This window comes from Acanthopagrus latus, chromosome 15, assembly GCF_904848185.1.
Source record: "Acanthopagrus latus isolate v.2019 chromosome 15, fAcaLat1.1, whole genome shotgun sequence".
In the NCBI taxonomy this organism is placed as follows: domain Eukaryota; kingdom Metazoa; phylum Chordata; class Actinopteri; order Spariformes; family Sparidae; genus Acanthopagrus; species Acanthopagrus latus.
Window position 1 is genome coordinate 12,258,853 of NC_051053.1, and position 27,772 is coordinate 12,286,624.

The window sequence follows — 27,772 nt, forward strand, 5'->3', positions numbered from 1 at the left end:
TGAACCTTAATGAAATGAGAGCAGATCCATGTAGGAGCTCTGAGCTGCTCTCCTGGGATCGGCGGTGCGGTGGGAAGCCCCATCATCACAGGGTTAAAGGTACAGCAGCGTGCGTCAGCTGGTGCGTAGCGTCACGTACGGAGTGCGGCGGGAGGGCTGGTCCTCGCGCTCGGCTCCTGGCCGCTGCCCCTGACTACAGCCTCGTTCTCATCGCTGATCATGTGCCTCGCGCTCTGCCTGTCTCCGGCTCTGCAGCAGGAAGTTAGCCGTGTTTTCTTCCCTCTGCTCTTCCTTTCCCCCACTTCTTGACAGCCCCACTGGCAGCCTGTTTCCCCCTTCTTTTCGCTGCGGCTCTCACCTCCTCTGCCGGGGTGCGAGAGCTGAGAGAGACCGGCGGTCAGGCCCCTCCGCTCTCCTCCGCTCCGCTCTCCTCTTCCTCCGGGCAGGGAGAGCCGGCCATGGCGGCCCCTGTGACGGAGAAGGAGCCATCGCCGATGGACAAGTTCTTGCCTCTGCCTACACTGAGCCCAGCCGTGCCGCCGTACGTCACTTTGGGCCTGACTGTAGCCTACACCGTCTTCTACTCCCTCCTCTTCATCTTTATCTACGTGCAGCTCTGGCTGGTCCTGCGGTACCGACACAAGCGCCTCAGCTACCAGACGGTGTTCCTGTCCCTGTGCCTGCTGTGGTCGGCCCTGCGCACCGTGCTCTTCTCCTTCTACTTCAAAAACTTTGTCACAGCCAACAACCTGGGGCCTTTTCCCTTCTGGCTGCTCTACTGCCTACCTGTCTGCCTCCAGTTCTTCACCCTCAGTCTCATGAACCTTTACTTTGTACAGGTGAGTTATCAGGTCTGGATCCTGTCAGTACTTTCAAAGGGCTTCATATAGTGTGTCTGCACCTGCTGTGAGGACGGTATCTGGATCATGTTGTGTCCCCTGCACTCACAAATGTGTTAACTTACTATTAATTAACTTGGATGTTTGAGCTACAGTGTGCAGAATGATGATGAGCAGAGTTTGACATTAGAGTTTTCACATATTTCTCTGCTGACCTTTAAATCTCAGCTGTATGTAGAGCAGGGTTTTGTGTGACCACCAGCTGGGAAGCCAGTCCTGGTCCAAAATGCCACTTATGCAAGATGTTTTTCATAGATTCAGGATGTTCAATAGTGCCAACAAAGTAGATGTAATTTTAAGACTTCTTATTAATCTGATTAGGCACATATAATTACGGCAAGTAGAATACTTTTTACAGGCTATGTCCTAAAAAGCTGTCTGGAGGAGATCTTTAACTCTGACTTCTTGTGAAGAGGATAAATCCTCTAAACGATGTGCAGCCATTGGACAAAATGTGAAATGGCTTCTAGTAATAACATGAAACAGTATTGTAGCAGGGCCTTAAAATAACATTTTTAGGCTATATGACATTACACAATGTATATTTGATATTTTGAAATCTCTTTAATAAATAAGAATATCTTCATTAATGTCAGGACTGGGCAACACAATTAAATATCTGAATATTTTTAACCAAGTATCTTCATATTGATGTTATGACAACATGGTAAAGATGATGGTTGATACTTTCACAGAATATTAACACACTAAGATCTTTGATAAATAATTATCAGTAACATGGATAAAATGAATAAGAAAAGACAAGTATTACAACAAGTAGTTACAGTATTACTTTAATATAGTACAGCCTTTCAAACCAGGAAAAGACAACACTTATGTCATATCACAATAGGACAATGTCCAGAATCTAAGACGATATATAAGCTCATATCAATGATATTACCCAGATCATTACGAGATAATATACTAATGGTTATTTGCCATTGTTTATTAATCTTTTAATTATTTCCTCAATAAATTGATAAGGCTGAAATAGGCAGAGTGCAATATCAAAATGTTATTAAAGCTATAATTTTTTTTCTGATAAAAGTGAACCTTCATTCAGAACCGTTACAAAGTGCACTGCAGTGAATCATTTCTCCATCTGCGTACTTTATCCAAATATCAAATAATAACTTCTCTGGCCTCCATCTAGAGTTTATTTTTAGTGTAATCCTCTTGTGCTGCTTTGAGTCACAGTTGACAGTTAGGCACACAGCGTTGCATGTGGCCCTGTGTGACCATTGTCTGTCTGAAGCTCAAAACTTTAAGCTGCGGGGTTCCTGTTTCAAAAGAACATCTTGTTGTTTCTGAGAGCAGGAATACAGAAGTGAAAATGACAAAATAGCATGATGCATTTGCATGATGATGTGGTGATGCATGATTCATTTGTTCCTTTTCACAGGTTGTTTTCAAGGCAAAGTCCAAATATTCACCAGAGCTTTTAAGATACAGGTAAGGTCAATTTCAGATTTCATTTTCATTTTAATTATATTATTTGACAAAAACCTGTGTTGACTAAAAAAAAAGCACGAATTCTGTGCAACTCTTGTGGTTACTATCTCTGGTTTCCTGACCCCCAGGCTGCCACTGTACCTGCTCTTCCTCTCCATCAGCCTGGTGTTTTTAGTTGTGAATTTAGTGTGCGCCCTGCTGGTGAGGATGTCCTCTGCAGAAAAACACACCGTCGTGCTTGTGAGGGTCACAATCAACGACACGCTTTTTGTCCTGTGTGCCGTCTCGCTGGCTGTATGTCTCTACAAGATCGCTAAGATGTCGCTGGCCAACATTTACCTGGAGTCCAAGGTGAGAATCACTCCTCTGTGCTGTGTGGCACCAAGAGCAGAAATCAAATATGAAAACATTAGACTATAAGTGGCTTGTGTTTTGTGTCATAGTTATTTGTGTGACATCACACAGTTTTGTGTGCTGAATATAGCACCCTCGTGTCAAGATGCACTTCTCCACGTAATTCATCCTTTGTACATAGGGATTGTCTCCTAGCAACAGTGTCGTTCTTATGTAGGACTGGTTGTACTGTAGTGCATTCACAAGCTGGACGTACAGCACGGTTGCATAATATGTTCTTTCACACTGATCAACAAAATATCAGGTACAACTGAGGTGCTGTTTGGGTGAATTAGTGAAGTGAATTTAATCAGGTTCTCTACATAAGTACAATATTGAGGTACTTGTACTTTACTCAAGCTACTTTATACTTTCGCTCTATATGACACAGCTACATTTATTTGATAACTTTAGTTACTAGTTACTTTGTAGATTATATGCTGCAACAGAGCCAAAATAGTGCATTATTAAATGTATTTATTTAATTGGCACCAGGATAACAAAAACCCACTGATTCAGAATATCATAACAACACAGACTATGGGATCAGATAATCAGTTGACCCATTGCATAGAGTAAAAATATATATGTGAATAATGTATAATTTACTGATATTTAATTACAAAGTAATATTTAAAACGATATCTCATTTGAAATGTATTGTTTTATTTACCATGTAGTGTTTCCTTGTAGTATTGGATTTGATTTTACAGTTGTTTAATTTAAATTAGGTCTAATTTCCTCCTAAAGGTTAGATGTATGTTTGAGGTGAAATTTCTTGTCCCAACTCCTCAAACTGTACAGGGGACATCAGTGTGCCAGGTGACGGTCATAGGAGCCATCGTCATCCTCCTGTACTCATCCAGGGCCTGCTACAATCTGGTCGTCCTGGGCCTCTCGAACAAGAGTATTAACTCCTTTGACTACGACTGGTACAATGTTTCTGACCAGGTGAGACACCAGAGTTCGTAATGCCTTAAAGGACTAGTTGGACATTTTGGGAAATTATTCCTTCCAGAGTGTTAGATGAGAAGACTGATTCCACACTCGTATCTGTTCAGTAAAAGTATAACTGTAGAGCCAGAGGCCTCTGCTTGACTAAGTCTAGATTCTGGGCACAGCTAGCCTGGCATAGTGACAAGTTGTGCTTTAACAGGAAATCAAGTGCTGTTTTAGCTGTTTTTGCACAGTGACTTCCTTGTATGTTGCTGAGGCAATCAGCTTAGACCTTGTATGATAACGTAAGCTTAACAACTGCTGACTGTAACTTTGTATTTATTGAAATATGAAGCATATGATCAACTCTTGGTAAGAGAGTAATGAGAACCCAATTGTTACCATCTATATAAGCTGTAAAAAAGCTTTTTTGGAAAATGTTTTCCTTAGGTGGATGTCTCCTTTTTGATGACTGAAATTAGGAGAGTTGTTTCCGCTATCTGGTTTAAACAATAGGGTGCTAGAATGTTGAATGGAATCATTTTTTTGTTTGTTTTTCAGGCAGATTTACAGTCGACTCTGGGCGACGCTGGCTACATCGTCTTTGGAGTGATCTTGTTTGTGTGGGAGCTGCTCCCCACTTCCCTTGTAGTTTTCTTCTTCAGAGTCCGGAAGCCCAACCAAGACAGGGTGAGCCAGCAATTACCCTCAACCAGTGGTTTCCAGCATGTGGGTCAGGAATCCTCCCAGGCACACAAGAGAACTCTGATGGGTCCCAAGATGATTTAATTGAAGGCAGATGAAAACATAGATAATGATAAAACATGGCTGTTTTCATCATATCAAAACGTTTTTAATCAAATTGTTTGGCTTTAAACTAATCAAATCACTTCATAATTTATCAATACATTTTTTATTTCAATACATTTTATCCCCTCCATTTTCATAACTTCACTTTTGTTACTTAGACTGCTCATACTTTAAAGGGTCATGAGGCCAACAGGTGGATCATTTTACAGTCTTTGGCTTTTATAATGTGTGAAACTACCATTTTTCTTCAATTTGACATGTTACGATTATTGTCTTGTGTGCTCGTCATGCAGAGTGGCTCGGGGCTTCCTGGTCACGTCTTCTCCTCCAGGTCTTATTTCTTCGACAACCCACGGCGTTATGACAGCGATGATGACCTGGCGTGGAGCGTCATGCCTCAGAACATCCAGGCCAGGTTAGCAAACCATGATCTAATCACCAAACCACTGTACGCAAAGTACAAATGTGGCAAAAGGTAGATGGCGAATGGCATAGTCATGGAAGTTTGTTCATTTGTTCTCAGTCTGGCTGCTGACAGCTACGAGTGGGGGAGCCAAAGCAGCGGCATCGGTGCCTACATCGGAGGAGATGACAGCTACCACCTCCCTCCGCCTCCAGAGGAGCTCAGCCATTACTGAGAAGAGCTCAAAGCTAACACTTTCTATCTGTATATTTTTGCACAATCTCTGTGTCTCTGAGGCACACGGGGCAGAAGGACGCCCTCTTACTCGACACATTCAGTTTTTTATTAGAGAAGAACTAACAGAACTTTCCTCTCTGCCAGTATATGAAGGTCCACTAATGGGACAATAATTTTGCACACTCCTTGTACAAAGTATGATCTAATTTTGACTGCTCTTAAACGTTTTCACTGTATAGTTTATATTGAATACTGCTTAATATATTTCCTGACTTTGTAATATGTACTGTATTACTATTTTATGTACTGTCTATGCTCTTTTTCATACAGATGTTGTTTATATAGAGGAGATATTCATTTAATTCTTATTAAAAATGTTAAATACTGTGAAAGATGTGGGTCGTTTTCTATATATACACTTAAATACTTATATGAAAAAAGGGAAAGTATATCAAATAGTAGACAGCTTTAATAAAAAACATAACAAGCCCTCAAGGACAGGGGTAATTTTTAAAGTAATTTTATAATATATATATAGAATCTAACATATCAAACATGTTGAGTTATTTCACACTTTTTTGTTTACTACATAATTCTGTATGTGTGTGTGTGTGAGAGAGAGAGAGAGAGAGAGAGAGAGAGAGAGAGAGAGAGAGAGAGAGAGAGAGAGAGAGAGAGAGAGAGAGAGAGAGAGAGAGAAATATAAATGTAAATCTAATAAAACTGGATCATTTCAAGGGTGGCAGAGGATTACAATTAAAACACTGTTATGTACCATTGCCATGTACAGATACTGAAACTTAGATAATACAGAGATAACATAGTTTGAGTTATAAATTATTTTTTCCAAGATAAAGGTGGCACATTTTAGAGTGTCATTTTATTGTGACAAGCCAAAGAATCATGCCGTTTAATGAGATGCTTGAAGTGCTGTAACGCTTAATCATGTTACCTTCTTTCCAGTCACTTATGCTGTAGCTTACAGTGGAGTAAAGACAATACTCCAGAAAATTAGAAAATCTAATAGTTGCAATACACCGAGGGCCTGCAGAGGGCAGCATGAAACTGCATATAAGGCAAACGTGACAGATGTAAAGGCAGCACAGAATACGTTCATGTATTTTCCCCTTAAAAATCAAAGCCAACTAAAAAATTTCATGTATTTAGTGAAACCAGGAAGAGACAAGTGGCACAGTCAGCATCTACTGCACTGCAAATGAATGAAAACTAAGACCAAAGAATTTCTGTCAGAAAAAGGGTGTTTGTTTAATTCAGATCATTCCTCATATTATTGCCAACAAGCACATTTCGCCATACAGTAGCTTACAGCTGATTCCATGTGAAAAGCATAACACATTAAGCATATGCAGAACACTGTACCTTTAAAGAATTAACTGCAAAAAAACAAATATGCAAAAGATGTAGATTCTCTGAGCTTAATTCCTGTTTGAAGTGATTTTATGAAGACATCTGCTGTAATGTAAGAGTGTTCTCCACCGAAGAGGTGAAAGGAAAAAAAATAAAATCCACACAATCCCTTTCAGTACAATGTCATGACATTCAAGGTCCGCTGGGTTGCCCCAGTATGCTGAAAATGAACAGAAATCACTGTGTATTTGTTTTGTCTCCATAAACATGGATCTTCCACCCACTCACGCAAAAGTCTGCTGTTTTTGCCATGTAAAACACACACACACACATGCTCTCTATAGGCCACTTTCTTGGGACAGAGCACTTAATGGCTGTTTGTCGGGGGGTGCAGGATCCCCACTAGCTGGGATCTGATGGTTTGCCGAGTTCAACCTTTACACCTTTTTCTCCTGCACCTGCACAACAAGGAAACAAACACACAAGAGATGATGAAAAAAAAAACAAACTCTGGGCTTGAATCAACAGAAACAGGACTGTGTAGTTTACATCCAATCTCACCTGTTAAGTACTTTTCTTTAGCTTTGGCCCGCTCATCTGCATCGAAATACCACACCGTGATGGCATACCTGCAGAGATAATCACAATAATGAATTGATGCAAAACAGGTGGATGATCTTGAGCGCGTGCGGTGAACAGACTCGGATGCTGACCTGGTGGCGAAGGCGGGCTGAACCTCGTGAGGGTTCCGTCTGTCTGACCAGAACAGCAACAGACGGTCAAATTTGGGCTCTATGTCGGCGAACTGGGCCTTTCCTTCTGGGAAGATTCGGAGAAGGCCACCGTGTTCCTGAAAGAGCAGAACACCAAGAAACAACACTGTTATTTATACAAATCTGGACAAAGCAATAGCAGGAAGGTAAAGAGTAGGAGTAAAGGCTAAGCGAAGCCTTTGCAGTGATCATGTTGCGCCATGTTCATCCACATTAGAAGGAAAACACTCAGAGAGGTAATGTCTCCTCAAAACTGCATTCATACTTCATATAAAAAGATCCACTTCAATAGATCTCAGGCTTTTTAAATGATCAACATAGGACGACAATCTTAAGGAAAAGGGTTGTCCGACTCCAAGGGCCAGGAGGAAAGCTCAGGATCGGAAGCGGCAGCGGGGGGCGGCTTTCCTGTGGAGGGATAGGAAGAATAACTCACAGGAAAACTGCTCCGGCTGGATAAAGGACCTGGAGAGTGAAAAAGCAGATTGCTGCAAGCGTGCCGCTTAAACTCTCACACAGCTGATATGATAGGCCCCTCTCTTCACACGCAAAGCAGCGGAGAAAAAAGTTCACACCCTTTGTTGGAAGACTAATGCTATTTCCATTTATACTACTTTAAATGAGGGGGAATGCCGCTGGTGTGACTAAACTAAATAAAGCACAATAGGGTCAAAGAAGACAGGAGGAATGTTTTTTCTGCAACACGTGACCACTGATTGTTTTATACCAATTGGCGGCAACGTTCAGTGTGCAGGCCTGTAAAGGGTGTGTGGATAAGAATGAACACAGAATGACCTTCACGTGCAGGACATGACCTTCTGGCCTACAAAGAGCTGACAAACTTTAAAACTCGGGATGGGTACACCAAGTCAAACTGTGCTGTGACCCAAAATGGACACCGACTAACCTCTGACTTTTCCAACAAGTTTTAAAATCTCAGGAGAGAAAAATGCACAATGGTTATACAATTCAAGAAAGTAAAAATTCCTTTGAACAGATTCACTCTTTTGAAAAGTAGTTAAGTCCGAGCAGTTGTTTAAGATGGGCAGGGCTTGGACACCACTGCTAGGATTGTTCTGATCCAGACACCAGTATCAGAAATACCTCTGATACTGCCTACAATGCTGGATCAGGTACCAGCGAGTATGTGACTCTATGCGCCGATCTGATACCGTGTAATCTATACGCCCAGTAACAGCATCATGCTACTTCCCGGCAGCGCCCTGTACACCTGTATACAACTTAACAGATTTTGAATGGCACAAGTAGCCAACATCCATAAATAGCATGTGACTGACACAATACACATACACACACAAAGAACAAACACAAACAACTTTAAAAAAAAAAGCTTTAAACCTTCCATCTACCTTTTCTTATCATAGTTTGTTGTTCATGACCAGTCAACCATTCCTACATTGGACTCCAATGGCCTACCTTCACGCGAGGGATTCAGGGGAAACCAGTCATATCTTTTATAATCCTGCTGATATCAGCCTCACTGTTTACTGTTCACTCTCTTACAGCCATATCAGAGGTCGATCAAGTTTGCTAATGCAAACCAAACATTTCTTTTTGCTGCTGGTTATAAGAGTTCAACTAACAAAACACAGGATGATCACAATGTAATGAAACGTACAATGTAACGTAAACGTGCACTTGTGACCGCGGTTTGTGCAGACTGTGACTGCTGATCAAAAAAGCTTCTACAAACAAAGCAAGGTCATCTAGGGCATTTTCTGTCAGTAGATCAGGTTGAATATGGCTTGAAGTAATAATACAAGTAGGAGCTGATGGACGACTAGCTGCAGGCAGTAGACTGAACTTTCAGCTCCTCAGCAAGGTAACAAACTCCAAAATCAGATTCTCCTAATTATTATTGAGTGACTTTCTAATTACCAATGCAAGATTGTTTGGGGCACTGTGGCATTAGAGTTTTTTTTTTTTTTTTTTTGCACATCTAACAAAGTAGCTGTTGAAGGAGTCCCAAACAACCAAAGGGGTAGGCGAACATCTGGAAGTGGTAGGACTTATAGACAGAGAAATGATTCTACATCAGAACCATAGTAGTGAATTTTAAAAAAAATATTTTTTTCAAAACAGCAATGAAACAAACAAACAAAAAACATATCTGTACATATCTGCACTTATTGGTCTTACTCTAAGGTTCTAGTTGTAAATTCTGCTGTGCATTTTTATGCCAAGCTGATTTTTAAAAATAACCTCAAAGACAAGCCCTTTAAGGGATTTGTGATTTTGGTTAAAATATATGAATCTTATACAGACATACATCCACTATAATGCATATTCATGTGAGTTAACTTGAAAACTAGTAGACTGTGGAAGTTGTGGATGGTTAAATGTCATGAAAAGAGTAAACTGAGATCATTAATGACAATTTGTTTTTATCGTGGGTGGTGGAAACTGTGGATGGAACAAAAAGTTTTTGGATGTCTGTCCAAGTCAAACAAACAAAAAAAAAAAAAAAATCTAGCCAAACCTGACACCCACATGCCCGCTGAGAGCACTTTTCACGAAAGAAAGTCACATGGCGTGCACAGATACCAGTGTGAATGCTTATCAATCACAGCAAAGTTTCTCATAGTGGTGGAGTTCTTGTAGAAGCTTTAGTGATACATGGCTGGTGAATTTAGATGGACCATAAGTTGAGGGCCATCACTGCAATGTTCTGATATTAGTGTAAAAAATATTACCGTCATCAATATGAGTCATGTCATGTGGTGATGTTGAGGCAGGATATCTATGGCAGAAATGACAAACACGATGTTACTGATAGCTGAATACTGTAATCATGATGATCACAGTGGTGCCAATGTCTCCACAGCTATGCCAGCTATGATAGACTGGTGATCTGTCCTTGCCTCACTACCAATGCATGCTGGGAAACATTCCTACCCCCCACAACCCAGAGCAAGGTAAGCAATTTAGAAAATGGATGGATGGGCAGAGTACATCTTGGTGCAGCAAAACTGTTTACTGTAGCACTTCTGCATCTTAGCATTCAGTGTTTCTCTAAATAGCACCAGACCCAGAGTCACTGTATCTTATCAGATTCCATATCTACAAATCTAAAATTTATTTTCCTTTGTTGCAGTTAAAACCTGAAGGCATACTTTGCAAGAATCTGCCGCTGTAACAGAAAGCAAAGTATTTTCAGTAGCTGATTCATTTAATTCCACTTTGATTTTTGCATCCCTATAATTTTATCCTCCCACCAGCGGGCTTGTTTCTGCTATTTCTGTGTCATGGGTGCATGAGGAACATCGAAAAGTTGTGATCGGTCATGCATTCATGAAGAACGTGATGTACGACTTTCAGGAGATTTGAAAAAATGACAAATACTTGAGTGTCTCAGACTTCTATGACTATAAAGTGTTGAAACTTGATAGTATGTATACACAATCAACTACAGACGCGCAGCGTAATTTTAGCAGCCAACATGACACCTACTAATGCATACAGTACATTCATTTGCATAATTGAGGGCATTCCAAAAGACGCACATGTTGCAAGGACAAAACCATTCAGTGCAAGCAACATACAACACAACATTCAGGGATGTTGACAGCAGAGGAGATTTAAGCATTTTGGACTGTGAACTGATTTTCTACTGAAGTTCCTGTGATGACAGTCTTACAAAGAATAAAAAAAAAACTGATAATTTAGCTCTAATTAACCACACCTCAGTCTCGAGGCACAGCGGGTATGTGTATGCTAAGCCCCACCAATCTCCTCAAGAGCTAAATTATCAACACGTGTTCATGTGAATCAGTTTTTCTGATACCTAGACATGAGGTTTATCTGGGGATCCATTATATACTTTATCTGCCCAAGAGAACAACACAATCTGCGATCGATTACCTAGCGGACACTCTGCCCTCGCGCTCTCTCTCCCGTCTCCAGTCAATCACACAGAGAGAGACGCTCTATGGTATAACATCCCTCCTGTGATTGTGATTCGACCCTCCTATTTTGTAGGCCTACTTTTGCCATTGTTTTGCACCAATTTGTAACCACACCTGTTTATTGCGATATTTTTTTAACAGGATTGTGGTAAAAAAAAAAAATCCTAAATGGAAGGTGTGTTTTGTGGAGGACATTATAAAAGTTGCTGCTGATAGAGAAAGCAGATCTTGAACAGAACTTGCTTGTAGAGAAGAAAACAGAAAGGAGAGAGAAACAAAAGTGAGGCAAGCCAGTGTGCTGTATTTAAGGTAGACAGTGAAAGCAACACTACGTAACGCAAAGTGGGTATGAAGACAGATAGTTGATTTTGGAGTCCCATTCTCAGGTCGTCAAATACAGACGACTCACGCTGTACTTAGAGGCACCACATCATTCTCTCATTAAGCCCCGGTATCCAGGCAACCGCATTCTATAAAAAAACTTCTCATCACACGCCTAATAAACAGCCAATCAGAGACCAGGCAGGACTCATTCATGTGTCCAACGGGGTTCCATAACATGGCTCATTTGAATAATTAAAGCTTGTGCATCAACATGACAATAGAAATCATGCAACAGCCTGGCTGATTAATAAAAGGACAACATGACCCACCTGATGCACACAAGTAACAACAGGAAAACATTTAGTAGACACGTTAACAATCAGACACTGAGATTCTGTTGAGCCAGTGCTGGGGCATAAACAGAAATAGTGATAATATAGTGCAAAACACTGCTGTAAAAGTAGGCCACAGGTCTATTCAAAAGTGTAGCCTTAAACTTTGGGCTGTGATGTTTGAGTAAAATTATTTTTTGACATTGGATGTCAGAGGGTGAGGACTGTTCAGTTACATGCAGTGCAGTCATTCTCATGTAGGCGACCATATTGGTAGTTGACCACATATCCACAGCTAGCCCAACAAAGTCTGTGGCCTCCAGCTCTTTAGTAACTTCTGACCTGACTTCGTTGTACAGGGTTGGTATGGCGGTTTACTAAAATATTTTCACCCAGGAACTGCTGGACTTTTGTACTGCTTGTCAAAAGTCTTAAGCAACTCACTGAATGGACCTTCTCCACAGTGTTAAAAGACATGTTCTTTGCAAGATATTTTGACACAGTCAACGTGCACTGTGCCCACCTCGGACTGTCCTTGTCACATTTAGTCACAACAGCCCCAAGGACTGTGGGCTGGTGAAGTTGGGCTTTTTCAGTAACAGTGTAAGGGGTTGTGTCTGTCGGGTGAAAGCACTGCATACTCAGCAGGATGCTGTATTGTAAATGCCTGTGCAAACTGGTTGTATTAGAGTCCTTTGCGGGTAACATGCTTACAGAGACAGCAAATTGCTTCTGAAAGTTCGTTGTCTTGCTGGCTGAGAAATCTCCTCCCATTGCATGTGCTGACACACAGCTGGGATTATATATCAGCAGTTACCAACTGATGGGCTGATGGTGGCCTGTTGGAAAATTTTGACACAACGCCCAACGCTAATGTCAATGTTTTTGATCCTAACATGAGACACCTAAATTAACCCCAAAATGCCATGTCATGTGGACAAAATGTACAGGTACATTTGTCAAAAAAGAAATCAACTATACCTGTGGGTTCCTTGCTTGACTGCTAATAATGTCATCAAATCAATATGTTCAGTAGCACCCATGGCTACAAAAGTGATTCATACATGGCCTGCATTCTACCACACACTAGCATCCAGAGGCAAAACATAGTTTCCTGTAATTACGTAATATTCATTTGCAGGTCTGGAGGTCAGGTATGTGAGGAAGTCTGGAGGATGGTCTACTGTGTACTTATAAGTCTTGTAATGTCCTGACATTGGAGAGGCATCCTTCCACCTTACAGATGCTGTTTTCTGTCAAAAAGCCTTCTGTTACTTCCTGCTGTGCAGCATCCTGTTTATCTGTCTCCGATTCAAAAGGCAAGTTCCTTTACCAACTCATCTAGCAACATTCACCTCTAAACACTTGAGTTCACATTGATCAAACCTAGCCTACATTTCAGTCTACTGCAAAAGTTGCAAAGAATTGTGGTGCTTGACAGGTTCCATGGGGTAAAAACAAAATTGTGTGAAAAAACAAGTAATTTTTTGTTGTTAAAATATATTTGGCAGTAGGAATTGATGTGACGGTTTGTTGTGGCTACTCTGATCAGAGTAGGAGAGGGCTGGCAGATGTGTTTTGGAATTGAGGCATCTTGAAATACTGAACTCATCCTTTCACATTGAAAAAGGTTAGTGCATTCATTCTCCCATTCCCCTGGATGCGCCCCTTCCATTGGTCCACCATGGGAACTTGCTGTAGAAAAATACGTAATGCGGTCAATGGCATGAGACTAGAAATGACATTTTTCGTCCTGTTTGAGTAGGGACAGAAATGTTATTGTATTCAACCTTTATATAAATATTCATCGAGAAACACACAACCTAATAATAATTTCAGCAATGAAATGAATAATAAACCACCATAGAAACAATTCCATCACTTTCTTCTGTCTGCCCGTGATTCCAATTTCCTGCAGGAGGAACAATGGATGTGTGGGAGGCAGAATATGGCAGCTCTTCTCCCTGATTGGGTGTGTCTGGATTAGTAGGATTCTCTGCCTTTTAATGGGATTATAATGGAGAGAGTAGCCGAACAGCATGTACTGACACGTAACCTCTACCACTGACTCTGCTTGGATGTGGAATGAGGTAAGATGGAGGGTGATGACCCTGTCATGGAGACAAGAACTGTGCCGACTCGTCATAGGCTTGTGACAGGACATAGCCTTTTCGCATTTCATTTTGTTTGGATGGTTACTTCAGTTATTTCAAATCACAGTTAAAACAAGAAAAAAATCAAAATTTGGACCATTTAGCACTAATGAACATTATTTCATCCCCACATAGCTTACGTACCTTGGCAGTCCAATCCTTATTAAGGTAATAAATGCATGTGACACATCGCCCATCACCATTGGGGTTATCCACATGCCGCACATATCCTGTCCCGTTTCCGGGGTAACACGCCACCATTGCCTGAAGAGAAGAAGAGGAAAAGCATTATTAGTTAAAGCACATACATTGGGACAATGAACAAATGTACTAAAGTCTACATCTCCGAAGTATCATTAAAGAAATAAACAGAAGTATGGCATGAACACACAGAAGACACAGTGATAGTTGCATTAAAACTGCGTTCGCTGGTGCAAATACAACTGCCGGCATGGATCCATTTAGTAAGAACTGCAGTGGGGGCAGCAGATAGGCTTGGCACAGTCCAACCGCATTGTCCTTGTCTCACCTGCCCCGAGACTGATACAAGCAGCGGCCACTCACAACACGGCTGCCTCATTATAAACTTTAAACCCACAAGGAAATAAACCGGAGATATCGTGCTGCACGTCAACTTCCCCTTGCCTTTTCCTGCTCTATTAAGACTTGCATGATCTGCTTGGGTGTTGGCAGTGAACCCCTATGAGCTCTTGTAAACGTCTTGGTGTAAACAGCGAGCAAACGCACTCGTACGGCACAGAAAGTCCCTCAGGAATAGGACACACACACACAAGTGGTGACTCGCCCATTGCTGGGGGGAATTGTCACAGGAACACTTTCATGAAAGACATGATGTCAGCTTAGAGGAGTCAAAAAATCTGTTTTCATCTCAAAATCAGTTCCAACACTCTCTGCCATATCAGACTACATTATATTAGATTAGACAATAAGGACTGGAAATTACAATCAACACTTCTGCGATACCATGCAACTGCACGTCGGTCTGCCTTGAAAGAAAAGCTGAGGCGAGCAGTGAACGTGCACATATGCTTAGAGCAGATTCGGCCCTCATGCGCCGTGTCTAAGCAGTGATATGACAAACAAAAGGCAAGTTCCTTCACATTCTTCCATGCACTTGGATCAGCATAGACCATAGCAACATTATTATAAACACTCACAGCAGACTAAACTCAGTCTCGTGTCAAGATAATGTCGGACTCTCCATGTTTGAATATATCCTGACCGCAAAGAAATGATATGATATGCTTCAAAATATTTGGACTTCAAGGAGCTGAACAGAATCGCGAAATCAAGAACCATAGAAACTGTCTTGCAAAATCTCTCCTTGCAAAGACTTGTTACGCTCAGAGAAAATGGTTTATTTATTTATTTATTTTTAATGCATCATCCGCATCACACAGACGTCTGAATCTTATTTTCCTGCGCATGTGACGGCAGTTGCTTGCGTCAGTCCACATTGTACTTGCATCTTTTAAGGTGATGCAGGTTACCGCTGGAATGCACAATATCAGGGCCTTCAAAGCCGAAAAACAACAAAACTCCAACATGAACACAAGGAGAGTGAGGGGGGTCTCGCTCCACCTGCACTAACTGACACACTACTTCATCGATTCTTAAAAAGAGGGTGGGTCGCAGAAGAAAAGGCTGCTGGGAATCAGGGCGGGTGAGGGGCATGCAAACTGACAAAGGCTTCCTGTCAGTAAAACGCAATACAGTAAGCTTTTCTGTGTGCGTGTATGTGTGTAAAAGAGAGAGAAAGAGGGAGAGAGGAACAGACAGAAAACAGAGGGGTGGGGCTGGAGCAGAAGAGAGGAGTGAACTGCTATAAACTTTGACTCCTGGCCTCTTTCCAGCGGGAGCAGTATTTTAATGGTTGTGCTACGTGCAGAGCGTGAGGAAGGTTGGCCGATCCTCGTCTATGTCACCCCTCCCACCCTTAACTGCTTGGCTCACGCTACAAGGCTGGAGATGGGTAAACAGTCTCTGCTAGGAAAAGTGTGGTTGTGTGTGTGTGTGCGCGCGCATGGGGGGGCTGAGTGAAGGTGTGAGAGCCTGGATACTTGGCAAAAAGTCGGACACAGCAGTTTCGCCTTTGATTTCCACACACCGGACAGCTGTTGGAAAGCTTCATCTACCACAGGAAAGATTAACTGCTGCACAAGCTGAGTTGCTCATCATTGAGCATCAGTTTCAAACTGACCGATTATCGGAACTGATCAGAACAGCATTTTCAGCATCCTGGTTACTGGAATTGGTATTGTTTTTGGTGTGATTGCAGATCTAATAAACTGGAGTCCGTCTTGCGATGAGACCACAGCAGCCACAATGGCCACAACATTTTCAAGTTCCGACTCATGACTACACATTTGTGATAACCATTATTATATGACTTCGCAGAAATGACCATCTTGTGCAGTTGTAAGGCAATCACGCTGACAACATCTGCTGTCACGGCTGGTATTCAATTTTAAAAAGCTCTACATTGACTCTGATGCAGCTGACTCACTGGTCTGCCCACAACACAATCTCAGTTACTGGCCTCCATAATTGCTAATAATCGGTACAGGCACTGGAAAAAAAACATGCAAGACTATCCCTGGTGACCATGTCAGCTAGAGTCGTACTAAAATATACAAGCTGTTCAGTTTCCTTCTAGCTACCATTTCTCAAAACCTTATATGTAAGAATCTGCCACCAGTCGAATTTGTAAACCAAACAGATCGTGGGCAGCATAACACCAGAGAACTGGGTGCCCACCCCTGTGGTGAGAAACAAAGAAATTCATAGTCCCTTTCTCATTGGTCAACAAAACAACAACTAGTGGGATATAGGCTATATATTATACAGCAAATGTTGGCAGCTTTTTAGAAGAAATTCACCAAGAGCTTCAAAGCAAATTTTAACTCTTGTTTTTTTCTCCATTTCTAATAATTTCTTGTCTTGGCCACCAAACATGGCTTCATTCCTATAGCTAGTGGCCCAGTGCAGTGCTACCTAAATAATAACAGGGTAGTAAAGCAGTAAAAGCCTAAATAAAAGTAAAAACTATCATATCACACTGAGAGCACACTCAAAAGAGGGTGTACCAAATTGTCCACAGGAAACATTAAAACAATGAAAAGCAGATCAGCTAGTAGTTGTAAATGCCAACCTTGTATGAAATGCTATTTCACTCCAGTTTGCCTTTCATGTGATCTGGTCATGAGGATCTAGCAAGCTGATGCACAGCAGCAGACACACACATTTGATCAGCTCCTCAGCAACAGAACCACACTTGGCTTTAAGCTAATGCCTTGATGAAAACTGTATCAGCGGCAGTAATACTTCGGGGCACAGAATTTTTTGCACTGGCCAAAGATACTAGTATACATAGAGTATTACTACTGTACATGCTCAGTCACAAGTATTCCCTCTGTGACTGCGCCACAACAAACTACATGTGATACAGAACTAAATACTTCAATTTACCTGGTCTAAATGAATTACCAATATCATTTCTCCATCAAAACTAGACAAGTTCTATACTGCAGCAAGGCTTCCTTCCTTGCCATCTCCACCTCTGACCTCTCTCCATATTTGAGCTTCCGTTCCTCTCAGCCACTTATTTTTCCGCGTTCCACGATGGCCCTCATTAGGAGGTTGACCTCGCTCTGCATGCCGTTTATTTACATTCCACAGGCACAACTTCAGAGGCCGACTGGCATTTACAGGCAGAGGATGAAAAAGAGAGAAGAGGAGGTCATCAAACTAGATAACTGAGGCCTTCAGTAAGGCCAAGAGAAAGGCAAACTTTATGCTGCAGATGCATATAAATTTAGAGTGACAGTGGGAAGAGAAACAAAGAATCATTTCAGTGTTATTACTGTTGCTCTACATTTAACCAACTACATTATCAAAAAATTCTAAAATCTACTGGTATATCTGACAAGTACCTGAATATTAATTATTTTCATAAGTCGTCACTGCTGATAAAGCAGTTACAATGACCCAGAGTCAATATTTTATTGTTGATCATAATCCATTTTTGTCTTGCATTTACAACAAATTCAATAAATCAAAAAGTGAAAAATGTACTACTTGTTTTAAACCCTTTATATGTGCGAGGTTATAGCCAAGGATCCCCTCTGTGCGAGACACTCATCTGTTCCATGCAAGTTGCGCACAGCTGTTTATTTTCCTTTCTCATTACCAATTTGTTTCAGACAACAGACACTCAAACCTCAAATAAATCAAACTTGAACTTGATGGGCCATGGCAAGCACGAGCAAGGCTAACATCATTTATTTCAAGCGAGACCGGATGATTTGCTGTAAACTAAAAATCACAAATTTAAATATATTTAATGTTTTTCTTCATGTATTCCCAGTTCAGTACAAGAATATGACTGTGTGCCTGTTACATTAATATAAACAAAATAATTAAGTAAAACCAAATATTACATTTAATTCTAATTAATAATATATATTCCAATATATATTCCAAAGGGGCTTACACTGCCATCATTATGCAACCAATGTTACTGCGGTCCAAAGTACCTCTCACATCATTGGATCATATCTACAATCAGTGTTCTCCAAAACTGCAAAACTCTGCCGTTTTTTAATTTATTTTTTTTACCGTTTCATGACGAACTTAAAGGTGTGCATGTGAAAGCATTATGTGGAGCCACACATACACACCCATTTAGAGACCACCTCAGTGTTTCTGCTTCACCGGGCCATTTGTGGTATGCTTGCATTTTCGTCACAAGCGCCGGTACAGAATCATTAATAATGAAAATTCCATTATGAAATCAAATGGATCTATAAAGCTCTGCCAAGTGGTGCACAAGTGAAGAAGCAGCCCTGTTGTTGCTCATGTGGGTTGAAAGGAATTTAATAAATGTACCTGTACCATTTAGTCTATCACTAATCATCATCTTTATTTTCTGTTGATACACTAACAGATTAACCATATCCGTTTCAGAAAGCCCACCACTGTCCCCGTCCCTGAATGACTGTCACTGAGCAGCACTCACCACTATCATGAAGTGTGACGAGCATTTATTAAATACCATCATCAGCTCCTACCTCCCTCCATGACTCACTGCAATTTGCATAGAGACCAAACAGATCAATGGACGATGCCATCATCCTAGACCCCAGCACTGGACCAGAGGAACACACATGTAAGAATGGAGGTTCATTGACTATAGTCATGTATTTCATGCCCATGTGTCCTCCAGATGCATCTCAAGCATAAAGAATTGGGTCCCAACACCACCCTATGTGAATTGATCCTGAACTTAGTGCAGATAGGCACCACAACATGCTCCGCCCTGACTCTCATCACCTGAACGCCTCAGTGCCATGTGCTGAGCCCAGACATTACTTTGTGGCCACCCTGAGCTCCAATACGATCACCTGTCATCGGCCTGATTGTCAATGACGATGACATGGCCACAGAGAGGAGGCCAGAGCCCTGAAATATTGGTGCCAGGACAACAACCTTCACCTCAACGTCAGCAAAACAAAGGAACGTGGACTACAGGAAGGACACGCCTCTATCACCATCGATAGGAGTCATGTGAGGAGAGTCAGCGGATTCAGGTTGCTCTGGGAATTTGACCCGTACTCACCATACCGACACCGTCACAAAGACAGCGAGCCATTAGTGCTCTTTCTGCAAGCCAAAGTGGCTCACGGTGGACGACAGGATACTCTGCAACTTCTACAGGTGCAACACTGAGAGTCTCCCCACTAGCTGTACCTATTGCTGGAGAAAGATTGTCAACAGGACCAATATGGACCAGCTGATATTGGCCTATCACAAATGTGTTTGCATTGATCAGTTCCGGCATACATGTCTGATATGCACAGATAGACCTTTTTAAAAAAAAAAAAAATAAATAAACAAAAGATGTTTGGAGAATGTATATTTATGAAATCCAAGTGAAGTTGACCATTTCAAAGCACTGATTGTGCCATTTGTAAAATATCCTGCATACTGCTACATATCTCTGCAGCAGGTAAAATGCAGTTACTCCGTCAAATTGCTCCATCCCAACTTAAAGATGATTCTGACCTCATGTTGACCTGATCCTCTCTTGGAAGGATACACTGATCACCATGATGCTATCAGAGTATCCTTAGTTCACGCATTGATTCAAGCCATGAACTGGGGTGGAGCAAAGAGGAAGAGCTGCAAGGGGTCTGCTCACTTCACAGAAGAGATGCTTATCCAAACACGAGTACAAACAGTTGGGATGGAGACCTCGTAGCGCAGGCAAGTGTGGGAACCAAGACAGTTTGGGCCCAAGCCCGGGACAGCTCACTGTTTTATCCGTTAGACAGTGGTGCTGCCTCCAGAGGAAATCCCTGTTTAAAGTAATGACCTAGTTTATCCTTTTCTTCTTTACTGTAGGCTGTGAACAATAGAGGGACGTATACAGCAGCGGTACACTTCACCTGCACATGTTGCAACGGAAAGGCAACAACACTTTCTGGTATCGTTACGCAAATAAACTCTGAAGAGGATTGTGAAGGAGTCTTGGGCCTCGAAGATATTAGCACACTCTGCTGGTGCCTCCCATAGACAAACAAAAGATAAACAAAAAGGCTGAACTTTGCTCTTCTTAAAGCTTCATCTGGAAAAAAAATCAATGTTGGGATCCACTCCTAAAAGCCTGATTTTTCTACTCTTACTCTCTGACAAGACATAAGATTAAAAAGGATAAGCGGCACATTTGGCAGAATCAAAGAGCATCAGCTCATAATCAAAACTGTCCTATAAACAGTACAAAGCAGATACCGCAGTACTGAGTCTGTTTTGTGCAGTAACTTCTTACTGACTGCTCAGTCTGACTGAATGGCTCCATCGGGCCTGTGTGTGAGCCAAGTGAGCTCATTCTGTAATTGGATCAGTCACCGATACTTTCTTGTTGCCAGTTGTAGACGATTCAGTACAGCAAGAAATACCATTTGAAAAACTGAAGCAACAGAACCCATTTGGAGGCAAAGTGCTTCATCAGATTTTAACAATGTACTAGAGACGGGTAATACAAGCTCTGTATGAACTATCAGTTTATAGCCCCATCTTATTTTGTACAGAGAACAATCATACTGATCAAAGTGGCTAATTATAATAAAATACTTCACTGATATCTTTCAGAAACATTCTGTATTGAATTCATGCAAATAAATCTTTCCTAAGCATGTAATAAATGTTTTTTTATATTCACAATCATCTTTGTGTCATGCTCCAACCACCATAATTCCTTCCTGTCTCCGTCTCTACAGCTGCAAACAGTCAAATACAGAAGACCTCTTTCTCAAAGCTCCACTTGGATCACGTCCAGGTCCTGCTTAGACAGTCACGGCATAGTAAACGAAGAGATAAACATGTATCCAAACTTTGGATAAAATGTAACTGGATTTAAATATATCCTATTAAAATGCTTCACTTTGTTCATGGGCCCCTGCACACATTATGCACACCTGCATAACTATCAGCACACTATCAGCCCTTTTAGACCTCTTCAGTGTCTCACAAATGCAGAGATTGCAATAACAAAAATGTATTATGACCTTCATTAGAAATTCAAACTGAATGTGTGTAGACTCCTACTTGACCAACAATGATGGATTAACCTGTGCTCTGACTAACTCCAAAAGTATCGCATTATTGTTTACCGTATGATGAGAAAACAATAAGCAGGAAAAAGGTGGCACGCTAGAGGTGCCGCTCTGTGCATGCTGGTACTCATGGCGGAAGGAAGAAGTGACTTGCACAGCCTATAGCATAATGTACAGCCTGCTCTGACACCCAGAGGACCACCACCACATGACTTCCTCTAGCCGACTTACTCTATAGAGCTTTAAGATTTAGGTCAACGGTCAACTTCCTTACGAAAGCACACATGTCCACAGTCGCGCTGTGACATTACAAATGACGCAACAAATAACTCTACATACAACAATATGAAACTTGGCGGCTTCTTTGTGTCTGTCAACAGTCTGCACTGATAATGTAAAGCCTGGCTAGCCATGGGACAGAGTTGAATGACACGACAGTATTACTTCATACTCTGAGACAATAAGCATTTTGTAATAGCTGTAACACAATACACTGAAGGAAACGTTGCAAATCAATGCAAGATTGGGTAATGCCTTTGTTGCCATTAAACAAAGATAATCATACATTAGTATAAGTATTTTTCAAAGGAATTTCCAAAACACTTTTTTTTCTCTCAGTTGCTTGCTTATATTTTTTATTTTGCCCGTATATATATGCCTGAAATCTATTTCCAAAAGAAGAAAAGAGAGACAAGACATGCAATTAATAAAGTGAAAGATAGATTGCTAGCATGTTTTCCTGAAACTTCCCTAACCGATAATCTTAACCACATAACCCTAGATATTGCGATACTGTGGGTATTTTAAAATTCTCTCAATCTTCTCAAAAGAAATTCATAAACACTAGGACTGGGCACAGCATCAAATATCACTATATTTTTGACCAAATACTTTGATATCGATACAGGGAAAAATCAGGGTTGAGCAATAACAACATGGCAGACAGGACATGTGTATTTCTAACTTTATCACAGGGGAACACATCTGTCTATGAACGGTTGTTTGTTACATTAGTGAGTTATGCCAAAGACAATAATGCAACTGTATTCCAAATGTGTGTCATGTCATCTTGTCAGATTACAGTAAACTGTCCATCAGGTGCACAAAGTGAAAGCAAAATCTCACTATGTACTGCGTTCTATCCAGTCCCTGAGGGCCAATGTATCTAAATACAGAATTTAAATGATACATTTAGCAACAAAAATTCATGCTAGACAAGAGTTATCATGTTTCAAGTACATTAACATAAACGTATACATGATAGCCATGTGAATTAGTAGTTGGAATGTTTATAATGCAGCTTCAGCTTAGAACAGCACTGTTTTACATACTGGACATACTAACAGTCATTGAGGTGCAGCGAGTCAGTGACAGCACAATCATGCTGCTGCTGCGGCCGCTGCTCCAAACTTCTTTAAATGGTCACTGATAATGGCAAGAGCAAGCCTTCGACATGCTGGAGCAGCAGAGAAACAAACACGTCCTGCTGCCTGCGACTTCCCACAATGTTATCAAGTGAAAGGGGGAAATGGAAACAATGACATTAAATAACTATTTGGGCAAAATCTTTTTCCTCTATCTTTCCCGATGTGAATTGTGCTTACATTGTGTTGTATCCCTTTGAGCCATTGATACTGGCGGCCTTCCATTTGTGCAAGTCATGCTGATTTTCGCTGGTCACAGTCCAGGCGTGTGTTTGCCAAGGCAACTAGGGCAGTGGGTGAGGAAGTCAAGTTTGACTCAGTGGCCAGTTGCAGGAATCCACAGTACAATGTGACAGCTCACTAGAATAGCATGCTTTGGAAAAATGGTTATGTCTACTAAGAACCAGTGAAATTCACAACTGGACAGGAGGAGCAGCCTAAAAATAACAGTGGCCGACCATAGGAGCAATGTGCCAGCACAGAAAACCAAGTACCTGAAGCAAGCGACGGCCACTGGCCTTAATCCAATATGTTCTTTTACTGCTAGATCCCTTAAATGTCAAGCACCGTGATAACAGAACATGATAAGGCGACAAATATAAAACAGCGACTCACTGAGAGGGGCTAGCGCGGTGTTCAGGCGTATCGTTTGTTATGTACTCATCCTAATCTTTTTTGGGTCTGACTTTCAACTCTGTCCAACAGTCAGTCTAACTTCATTTGACTGAAATGGTGACAGATCCACTTCAGAGTATTTCCCTGACGAGGGGAGGAAGAGGGGGATGGCTGAGAGCAGCTCATCCCTCCTGGGTCAGTCTCATGCCACAAGGTCATGGTGACCAGATCAGGTTCAAAGAGGAGTTAGGGCTAGGCAGGAAAAAAACCCAACAACTTTATACTCAAGGGTGTCTGCAGATGCTACTTTTTAAACATCTTTACAGTCTAAATGATAGTGACTAACATGAAAACAGAAACCGTAGATGCTTCAGAATCAGTAAGTAACAACTCTAAATTCCTCTATAATGAAAAGGAAACCTTGTAATGAAGCAAGTTTAGGTTAGACATTAAACACCATGTAACATATTATAAACATCAACAGCCACTGCAATAAATCCTACCTTCATGAAGGATATAATGTTCAGTTTTGGTTTTTTTTCCCCAAACTCCCCTAAAAGAAGCATAAATTCAACTTCATGTTCGCTCTGAAGGCTGCTGTTTGTGGAGCTGCTGAGGTGCATTGTGTTATACTGACAGGTCTTTTAAATATATAGTCTATCCTTATTGTTATACTAGATGGGTTGAACAAAGGCACCTCTCAAACAGCATCCTACAAAATGACCGTGAAGTTGATTTAACAACTCTCTAAATCAGCCTTCACAGAGGTTGCAAGAGGTAGTTTTATCTAGATGTACCTAAAAAATAGCACTGAAAAAGGGATTCAGCCTAACTTCAATTCAATGAAATAGTGACGAATTGACTTCAGAGTATTTCCCCCAGGAGGGGAGGAAGAGGGGGTTGGCTGAGAGCAGCTCATCCCTCCTGGGTCAGTCTTATGCCACAAGGTCATGGTGACCAGATCAGGTTCAAAGAGGAGTTGCAGGACACACAGAACCCAAAAGCCAAGCTGGGGCACCGACGCTGACATTGCTCTGGGCTGACGAAGCCTGCTTTTTTTAAAAGCAGCAGTTAGAGAGGAGTGACTGGTGAGGTTTCAGGGACAACTTGCACATTATCTCAGATGAACCAGCCTGAGTCACAACCCAACACCTAAGTTATAAAAACCTGTCAAAGTGAAACAGAAGCTGTCCGCAGTTTCCTCTCCCCCGCACTGCCAACCTTGAAGCATGCAGGTCTCCTCTAACTTTTAGTTTGTGTGTGATACTCAACTGAATTCACCACTGCAGCAAAACTCTTCTGGTTTGCCGCCTCCCTACAGCGAGGTCAGAGGTTGCAGTCGACTACAGAACAGTCTCCCTGTGGATGATTCAGCAGCGCAGTTCAGGCTTCATACAGCCTGACACGGTCACGTTCTTCCCACTGTTTGTCAAATGGCCGCAGCGCCTTCACACACACTCTGTCCTTTTACTATGAGAAGAATCAAGGCATAAACATGTCATCTAATACACACATTGATAATTGTGAGCGGGGTGTCTTTCCTTGTTTCCGTGTATGTACTTTTAGCAGCAGCCCGTGTCTATTAGAACATGTGCAGGGGATTCATTACGCTTGTGTATGATCAAAGTATATACTCAGTTGAAAAGTTTATAATAATTCATAATTTATTGATGGACAAAATCTGCAACTGTCTTCTTCATAATTGAATAATTATTAAGATATTCATTTAGGAAAAAAAAACTAAATAAAAATTCAATTTGGGATTGAGGAAAACTGAAAATTACTCTAACTATTTATCCTTCCATTTTATGAACCAGACAGTCAATTGTGAAAATAAGATGTAGTCACACCCCTTCAATACTCTACATTCACGTAGACTAAATGTTAAAACACCTCTCTCTCTAACACGGTTGCAAGGAAAACAAAACCTTACAACCTTAAAAGGAAAAGTTCACCCCAAAAAGAAAAAAAGACATATTATCGACTTGCCAGTGTACAGATGGAAAGCCAGGGTGAAGTTTTGCTGTCCACAAAATATTTCTGGAGCTTCACAGCAAAACTGAGTTGCAGCATTCTCTGAAATACAACTCGTGTAGATGGGGACTTGTTTTAAAATGTAAAAGTTAAACACAGTACAGGTCGTCTGGCATCACCCAAGTCTTCGGTAGCCCCAAGATACATTATTGATTTCAAAAGGCCTCATTTATGCCCTTGATGCATTCAAGCATGCGCGTCTACATCAGACAGGGTGCGTGCTGACGCTTTCAGCTTTAAGGCAACAGCGAGGACTGGGCCGAAGTAGACGAATAATGTTTGTTTTTTTTTTTTTTTTAAATCAATTTGAGATCTCAAAGGGTTATGGGACCTGGAAGTAGCTGTATGGTGCCACTTCACATCTCTCTCGGCTGCTTTATTTATTATTATATACAAGTCCCCATCTGCTTTAGCTGTTTAGGAGAAAGCTTCAACACCATTTTGCTGTGAAGCTCCAGAAATATTTTGTGGACTAGGAACCTTTTCCAATTGTCCATTGACGACTGAATTTTCATTTTAGGGTGAACTTACCCTTTAACGAAGTTAGGACGTATTGCAGGGCTGTTGTATTAACCTGCACTAGCCTGAGCTGTATTAGTTTTATGAGATAAACTGAAAGCCAAGTGCCGACCCTGAAAACTAAAGCTGGTATTGAGTGTTATCTTGTAATACTGTACGCGTGTTCAGGGCTATACTGCTCCAAACTCTGGGAGGGAACGAAGTCTACAAATGTACAAGTGTTCATTCAGCTTGACTTCCACCTGCTGACATACTTACTTTCGTTCTTCCATTTATTGTGTAGTTTCCCAGTTTGCCGTTACAATGTCTGATCAGGTCGTCCATGCGACTCATTAGAAAGCGGATCTTCTCGCAGCCGGCCTCCCTCCCCTCTATCCACGTGATTTTGTCACCTCGGATGTCTTTCGTGGAGTCGCCTTTTTGACTGACTAGCTGTCCGTCTGTGAACTTGCCCGTTTTGTGCAGGGCTTTGACATTCTCCAAGATGCCCAGCCCCGTCTCCGCTCCTAAAAAGTTGTCCACCACGCAGATGCCGTGCTTGTTCATACACGGGACGATGTATTCCGTGGCGAGTTTCTGAGGCGATGAGCTGGTTTGTCCGTTAGGTGTGGCGGTGTCTTTGGAGCCGTCCTCTCCCGGTCTGTCGCTGACCTCAGGTGCTTCTGTGTTGGTGTTTCGTGGTGGAGATGCGCTGTCCGCCTCCTCGGGGCTGATCTTTTCTCGCGGTTTCTCCGGTCCCTTGTGGTCCCCCGACGGCGGAGTCGGCTCGGGCGTCTGTTTGGGAACCTGCGCCTTGTCCGCCTCCTTGCAAATGAGCTTGTGCTTCTTCCAGTGCTGTTTCTGGTGCTCCTTGCTGCAGTAGAAGGAGCTCCGGCACCTACCACACTTGAGGAGGTTCTCCATTTTCCCACAAAGTTCACAGTACTGTCGCTCTCGCTCCAAATCGCTCTGCTGCTTCTCCATGTTTGCGGCTACAACGGGTGCGCTGCGCCTTTAATTCCGATCCTTCACACGCGCCCTGCTAACCGACAACTTTGGAAACGATCCACTGCCTCTGCCACGCTACACCGAGCGAGACGGAAAAGTAGCACTCAATACCTCGCCATTTTATCACACTGACGCTCTCTTCACATGTCTTATCAGTGAAATAATACGACAACGTGTTCCCTGGGCCGAGCATTTCGGGCTGGGTCCTCGGGAGGCATTTCTGCGGGTGGCTAGCTGTCGGTCTGAGGGTAGTGCATGGCGCCGCTCGGTGTGCGCTCTGCCTATCTGTGGTCCAGCCTGCTCTGACGTCCGCACACTAGCCCCGCCCCCCCACCACGCTGCCTCCAAGAGCTGTCGGATTTACGAGAGTTCTTGGCTCAAAAAACGCGTGGAAGCACTAAATCGGTGTCATTACAGGTCAACAAGGAGCGCGACCTTGTCCGTGATTGATCAAGTTCGCCTCTGGCCAATCGATAAAGCAATAATATGTCATCTTAACTACACATTTAGTAAAGTAGATTAATGTACTTAGGCTCAATTGAGGTATTTG

General features: G+C 41.9%; 2 protein-coding genes and 1 long non-coding RNA gene across 3 annotated transcripts; 1 reads left to right on the forward strand and 2 right to left on the reverse strand.

The window, feature by feature from the left end:
- Positions 1 to 150: 150 nt before the first annotated feature.
- Positions 151 to 5,519, forward strand: gpr137ba (G protein-coupled receptor 137Ba). Its single transcript, XM_037124320.1, has 7 exons — positions 151 to 839; positions 2,305 to 2,354; positions 2,483 to 2,705; positions 3,552 to 3,698; positions 4,245 to 4,373; positions 4,787 to 4,908; positions 5,017 to 5,519. The coding sequence occupies exons 1-7, from the start codon at positions 459 to 461 to the stop codon at positions 5,129 to 5,131; spliced, it is 1,167 nt and encodes a 388-aa protein (XP_036980215.1). The 5' UTR covers positions 151 to 458; the 3' UTR covers positions 5,132 to 5,519.
- An 855-nt stretch (positions 5,520 to 6,374) lies between these two features.
- Positions 6,375 to 27,513, reverse strand: egln1a (egl-9 family hypoxia-inducible factor 1a). Its single transcript, XM_037123427.1, has 5 exons — positions 26,494 to 27,513; positions 14,154 to 14,273; positions 7,215 to 7,351; positions 7,063 to 7,130; positions 6,375 to 6,959 (listed from the first exon to the last, which is right to left on the reverse strand). Exons 1-5 carry the CDS (start codon positions 27,196 to 27,198, stop codon positions 6,904 to 6,906), a joined length of 1,086 nt encoding a protein of 361 aa, XP_036979322.1. The 5' UTR covers positions 27,199 to 27,513; the 3' UTR covers positions 6,375 to 6,903.
- LOC119033403 lies at positions 22,596 to 24,944 on the reverse strand. The gene is made up of 2 exons (XR_005079238.1): positions 23,248 to 24,944; positions 22,596 to 23,133 (listed from the first exon to the last, which is right to left on the reverse strand). It is a non-coding gene; the product is annotated as an uncharacterized LOC119033403 (long non-coding RNA).
- Positions 27,514 to 27,772: the final 259 nt, after the last annotated feature.